This window comes from Lactuca sativa, chromosome 4 (genome assembly GCF_002870075.4).
Source record: "Lactuca sativa cultivar Salinas chromosome 4, Lsat_Salinas_v11, whole genome shotgun sequence".
Lineage (NCBI taxonomy): Eukaryota > Viridiplantae > Streptophyta > Magnoliopsida > Asterales > Asteraceae > Lactuca > Lactuca sativa.
In genome coordinates this window covers 211,959,868-211,967,027 of record NC_056626.2, presented here as the reverse complement: position 1 = coordinate 211,967,027, position 7,160 = coordinate 211,959,868, and the positions used below count along the sequence as shown (strand labels likewise).

Below are 7,160 nucleotides of genomic sequence, written 5' to 3'. Positions count from 1 at the left end.
TTGTAACGACCCGTTCCCGGTATGTTCATTTATTGGTAATTGTTGTGAGTTTTGCAAGAGGAACTCGGCGAGTTCATAGCCTGACTCGCCGAGTAGGGTCGCGGCTACGAGCACGCGTGAGCCGGGGACTCGGCGAGTCCATATTCTGGACTCGGCGAGTCCATCCGTCTGGGTGAAACCCTAAATCCCCGGGTTGCCCACTATTTAAACCACCTTATAGCCCCATTCTCGCCTCCCTCACCCTGAGAACACAGTGAGAAAACCCTAATCCTCCCTTGAGAGCTTATAAGTGATTTGGTGCCATTTTGTGAAGGTGTGAAGAAGGAGAAGAAGAAAGAAGCAAGGAAACGAGTTGTAGTGCAAAGATCCAAGGGCAAATCTGAGTTTATTGAGGTATTTTCGGAGTTCCCTTCTTGTTATATGCTTTAAACTTCCATTAGAGCTCTTCTAAGAGCTATTTGATGTTTGTTCCAAGCCTTATGTTTGCATGAATGTCTTAATAAGTCGAAATACCTTTGGATCTGAATGTTGGGGTGTTGTAGAGCCCATATCTTCTGTCTTTTTGGAGTTACTTTGCATATTAATCATAGATCTACCCATTTTATGCATCTTTTAGCCTTATTTCCCTTATTCATGAGGTTGTGCACGTAAAGTTGGAAACTTTACGTGGTAAATCAGCTTATTGGACTCAGATCTATCAATTGTATGCGTTGGATTCAAACAAAATCGAGTAAAAATCAGTTGCATGGCGGCAACTCGGCGAGTCGGGAAGAACGACTCGGCGAGTTGGGTCGCGAGTTCCCGAGTCCTTCATTTTGATCAGTGTCGAGTGAATCCAGTAAGTTAGAGAGTGGACTCAGCGAGTTGAGGTAGACTCAGTAATGGAGGGACTCGGCGAGTTGTTCATGCAACTCGGCGAGTCCAAGGCAATCTTCTTAGGATCATGAACAACTCGTCGAGTTTGTTCATACGGCTCGGCGAGTCGGATGAAGATTGTCTGAGTTCTTGGATCAAGAGGGTTCTCGTCGAGTCGATGCCACACTCGACGAGTAGCAGCGGGTAGAACTGAGAAGTGAGAGTAGGACTCGGCGAGTTGGGTGACCCAACTCGGCGAGTCAGCCCCAAAAGTAAGTTGACTTTGACCAAGGGTAAAAGAGTCATTTTACCCCAAGTGCAGTGTTTAGTATTTGATTGAGTGTGTTCATGGGCTTGTAGCCGAGGAGATTCAGGAGCAGCAGCCGGTAGCTTTCAGAGACACACACTCAGCCGCCAGTTTACGAGGTGAGTTTCCTTCAAGTAGGGACGGGTCTAAGGCCGCAATGTCGGCCCGTCCAGTTAGCAGTAGTTTCCGGACTTCGGTCCGATGTAGCAGCTAGTATGTTTGATGCCTTCGTGGCTCAGACAGGATTTATGTGCTATGTTTTATGTGTTACGTGTTATGTGTTCCGGGCTACGGCTCGATGTAGTATGCAGAATATGTGTTCATGCTAGTTGATATGCTATGATATGTTCAGTCAGTTAGTTCCGGACTCCGGTCCGATGCAGGGGACAAGATCCCAGTTAGTTCCGGACTTCGGTCCGATGCAGTTAGTTCCGGACTTCGGTCCGATGCAGTTAGTTCCGGACTTTGGTCCGATGCAGGGGACAAGGTCCCAGTCAGTTCCGGATTTCGGTCCGATGCAGTTTCCGGGCTTCGGCCCGATGCAGTGGGCAAGGCCCAATATGTGTTATATGCTATTGTATGGTATGTGGTATTTTGGGGGAGCTCACTAAGCTTCGTGCTTACAGTTTCAGTTTTGGTTTCAGGTACTTCCGCAAGCAAAGGGAAGAGCTCGGGATGATGGCATCGCACACACCACCGCCTCAGGTTTAGCCTGGGATTGATTTAGTTGTTTGATCTGATGTAGTATGATACAGTTTTCCGCACAGTATTTTATTTTGTTTTGGAATACATCACGCATGGTTTTATTATATGATGCTCTGATTACAGTTTTGATTATATTAAAAACAAAAAATTTTGGGTCGTATTTTGGGTCGTTTCAGATACTTAAACAAACAGTTGTGAAACTCTCCTCACCACGTTGTGGGGAGCAACATGCCACATCGTTCTTTCTGGCTGAAGAGGACATATTTGATTAAGCTCTTAATCTGCTAAGCCCTTTGTTGAAGCTTTCCAAAAAGATTCTTTGGACCCTAAAAGTTCATACAAACCCAAACTTTATGAACATGCATGACCCATGCATGTCCTCCACTCCAACAAGGTCAAATAATAATTAAAATTACCTAAAACTTATGCATGGCTTTCAAAACACTTTCAGCTTCTAGATCCAGAAGATATTATACTCTAGCAACCTTGGTGAATCATAAAGTTGCTAACTTTATTACACCTATCCATTCAAAAATCAACAATAAACTAGTATATGCTAACTTTCTTAGATCTACTAGAAATGAACCATAAAGATTAAGTCTTGAAGACTTACAATGGTGCAGAAAATGATCACAAACGTGGAGATGAGTTGCTTGATGGATCCTTGCACGAGAAATCTTATTCTTCTGCCTTCAAAGGTCACCAAAACATCAAAGTGAGCTTAAAATCTTGAAAGAAGGCTAAGGTTTGATCTTATGCATATAGAGAAGTGTTGGAGGCCGAGGGTGGACAACCCCTAGCAATCAAATCCTTTAAATAGGGTCTGAAGCATTAGGATTTGTGTCAGGTATGACGCTACATCGTGGCTACTTAAAATGTTCGCGGACCAAAACTGGTTGTCTTGTCATGGTGATCCTCGCCACCACATCATGGCCACAAAATTCCACAAGTTTTAAGCATCATAATTTATAACTGAAAACGGAATGTTACAATATATGCCTAATGATAAATGATTACACATATATGTTTGTTCACAAAGTGATTAATCATATATGATTATGGTGGTTTGTGGCAGAGGAGGTGGTAGTAGCAGTGGTGATGGTGATATAAGTGACGAAGATAGCAGTGGTGGTGTCGGTTGGGTGGCAGAGGTGATGATGGTAGCTCTAGCATTTGTGGCGGTGGGGTAGATGGTAGGCGAAAAAGGAGTCTACAGTGCTACATAATCATATATGATTACAAAATCTCTCTTTGTGTCGAAACGTTAGACGTTTAGAGTGGCAAATCATAAATATGTGGTTAGCTTTGAATCTTAAGATTTTTTTGAAAATATCATGTAACCTCTCTCTCTCTCTCTTTATATATATATATATATATATATATATATATATATATATATATATATATATATATATATATATATATATAAACAATTTAAGAATACTTGGATAAGGGTTTTTTAAGAAATTACTTTTGAAGTCGAAACAAAGGTAAAAGGGAGCTGTCTTCATTAAATTCTTTGGAAAGAGACATGATGAAGGATGCAGAGGGAAAAGACAGAGTGAGTCTTCTCCTCTTAGCTATGCTCTAATATCTTCCACTTGAAACTACCTCCTCTCTCATTCAATTTCTACCATGCCAAATAATATTTCTGATATAGAACAGTTATTTGTTTACAGCATTGGAACTATTGAAGATATGATGTGTAACGCGGAATGAGGTGACGAAATAAGTAAAAATAAACAAATTTCAAGCAATGTGCAAGAAGAGTTGATAGTTATTACTTGTAATAAGACGAAGATGACAAAAAAACAACACGTATATATTAGTAATTTGGTATTGTCTACATGTGTCTTAGCCATGTTTATTGCCTACTCTTTTTGTATACGTTCACACTGACCTTGGGAAAAAAAATACTACTCGATGTGTCTGAGTATTTTCTTTTAATATTATTTTTTTGATTCAGAAAATTTGTAGAACCATAAATGAGAGAAGAAGATATATACATACGATGATAATTTCTTTTGTCGCTTTTCCCATGTACTATCACGCTTCTTTTGGTCCCTTAATATCACAATGCCTAATTTGACCCTTTATCCCTGCTGAAATGCATATTTTGTTTTATTTTGGTTATATATATTGCGGTCACATTCTACATATATTATATAGCATTTTGATGACCTATATATGCTTAGATCGCATAAAAGATGCCTAACACATATTGTTAGTCATCGAGATAGTTATATACGTAGAAAATTACATACATACACGTTTATATTGGTATGTATGAGAGGGATTCACAATAAAATTAATTACGTGAATGGTATACTTTAAATCCAAATAATAATGTGTCTTGCATCCGTTTTGGAACCCATGAAGGATAATTAATGAAAGACGTCGTTCTCAAAGACATTTAAGAAGAAAGTTTTTTAAAAGGGTCACATGCACATACTCTTTGTCACATCAAAACACATAGAGTCTGTATGTATACATGATGTTCATCTGTATATGCATTTATTTAGTCATAAAAAAGCTAGCTTTCACCTTTGTATTAAATGAAAATGCAGGGTAATAGTAAAGATGATTGGATATTCACTGAACAACCCACCTCCCTCTTCTATCAAGATTCAAGAAACTTGTGTTAATTGTGCCTTTTGCTTTTCTTTTTAATATATATATATATATATATATATATATATATATATATATATATATATATATATATATTATTGAAGATTTTTTTTTTTTTTTGACAGCTTGTAGCTGTCTCTGGCGATGGTAAACAGGTAAAATTTCAGAGGAATTATGACCTTATTTAGATTGCTAGATAGGTTTAGGAGTTGGAATTTAATATTATTTGACAATAAAATAGAGGAAATTAAACTATAAAGCTTGCTATTATTTACTAGGGTTTTTTATCCAACTTCATAAAGGTATGTCTGTTCTTTGTTCTTTGTGTGTGTGGGAGGTGGGTGGGGTTGGGGGTGGCTAAGATCCAGCTAATTGGTTTGTACTTATATATAATGATGTATAGATGAGAATAAACTCTTGTTATCTTAGTGTTCTTTCTTTTTTTTTCTTTCTTTCTTTCTCTTCTGTCTTTGTTGGTTAATCTATTGGGTTGACTATATTGTTGAAATTAACAGGGAGAGAAAAATGGAGTCATCTTCCAAAATATATGGAGATGGAACAGAAGAATGTCAGAGCAGTGAATCTGGGTGGACAATGTACATTGGTTCCTCCATGGATGACGACGACGGTGGTGACGGTGGTGCTGTGTATGATGCACGTGGTACTTGTGGTGGCAGGAAGAAGGGTACTGTGAAGATAGAAGATGAAGATACAGATGATTCAATGACTTCCGATGCTTCATCTGGCCCAAGTCATCTGCACCTTCAACAACCATGGGATGCACAGGAAGATGAAGGTGACGAGAATCATAAACAAGAAAACTACAAGGGTTCAAGCAAGAAGAACAAGAAATCAGCAGGGAAGAAGAAAGGTGGGTATGAAGAAACCAGGAAAAAAGACGAGAATGAAAAGAGAGGTGTGATTACTACTGTTCAAAGTGGCAATAGGGCTTGGTTTATGAGTAAAAGAAAGTAAAGAAAACACAGTTTTCCGATCTTGTTTTCGTTCTTTTGTGGTTGGTGGTGGTGGTGGTTGGCGGTGGTAACCACCGGCAGGTAGCTAGTTAAAGCTTTTGAAATGAAGTTGTTCTAGAAAGAATCGATTAATACCAGGGAATCATACTGTTATTTTTTGTGTGTATGGTTTCTGTACATCTAATGAAATATCCATCATATGTCGTATGTTTAATTATTTTCTTATTCATTTCATTTCATGTTTTATTTGTGTATACCACTTATATATGTTTCTTTTCAAAATCATATAAAACAAAATGTACATATATTTTGCTCACATGTGCATGAATGGAGTTACATCATAAAATCCAAATTAAATCTTAAATACGAATTGAAACTTGGATTACCAAAAAATGATTCGTTGATGGAAGAACATCAACATGGTCCACTCATTAAGTTTACTTAATTCTAACCTACATGTCAAATGATCATTATTCAAACGAATATCACATCAACTTTAAAAGCGATACCTTCAATTAAGGAGTCTTGATATATTCACAAAAAATAGATTATCCTATATATAGTTGAAGCATATTTATAATAACTTAAAAACGTGTCATACTTTATTATGATTAAGCTCCCATTTATAGTTTTATCTTCTCAAAAAGAAAAACGAAGAAGATATATATCGTTTTCGTTGTTTTCGTTTGGAGAATCTAACATATGCATCAATGAGTTGTACCTTACAATTAGAGAAACGTGAGTTAGTAGAATGGAACACTTGTAAAGTTGGTAAAAGCACATGACACGAAGGAAGGAGGAGGAAGGAAGAAGGAAAGGTCTAATTATAAGCCACCATAGCCACAGCTCAAACACCCAACTTCACAGATAGATTACACATGACGGCTGCACATGCTCCATTCCTTAATTTCCCCTAATTTATATTGTTTGCTAATCCAATTTTGTGATTTATAAGATCGTTAATTAATCTAACATTTTACTGTATACGTGTACGTAACTGTTATCTGTTTATATGTAATGAGACCCACATAGACAATCTAATGTTGATTTGGATGTTCTTGAAACAAAAAATTGTTATATAAATGAACCTAAATTCCAGAACCATGTCATGGAATCGTATATGTATGATTTCTGTAATGATGATAAGTTCTACTTAAAGTTAATGTCTTTTTTATATATTCATGAAACTATTTTTGTGATTTCATATTTAAATATTTGTATGCGCTAAGTAATGGATAGAATTATGAGATGTATTTAGTTTTATTAAAAAGAAATTATTTCAGGAAAATCTTTTCTCATGCCACTAAGTACAATGTATGCATGTGTGTAAGTGCTTTATATTATTTATATTTTATCAAAAGAAATTTTGGTAACATGGTACGATGCTTGTCGTAATAATGCAAACAAAAAAATAAAAACAAGATATTGTTTAGACTAATTAAACGCTTTAATTTTGGCTATATCTTGTGGTCTATACTTCATTTCCTCCATCTAATCTATGTATTTTATTATATGGACGATTATAATTGATATGAAAATATTAAAATCATTGAATTATTTAGGACGGCAGGATATATATCTAATGTTTTAAAAAGCTAAAGTATTAATGTAATTATTGATACGATATTTTCTTTAAATGTTTATCATTAGGTTGTTGGACTGTTTTATGTCGACATGGAGTTTTAATT

General features: G+C 36.5%; 1 protein-coding gene across 1 annotated transcript; it reads left to right on the top strand.

Annotated features, from left to right (window-relative positions):
* Window positions 1-4,613: 4,613 nt before the first annotated feature.
* On the top strand, window positions 4,614-5,689 carry LOC111902085 (protein SOB FIVE-LIKE 3). The gene is made up of 2 exons (XM_023897958.3): window positions 4,614-4,653; window positions 5,014-5,689. Exons 1-2 carry the CDS (start codon window positions 4,643-4,645, stop codon window positions 5,471-5,473), a joined length of 471 nt encoding a protein of 156 aa, XP_023753726.1. The 5' UTR covers window positions 4,614-4,642; the 3' UTR covers window positions 5,474-5,689.
* The last annotated feature ends 1,471 nt before the right edge of the window (window positions 5,690-7,160 follow it).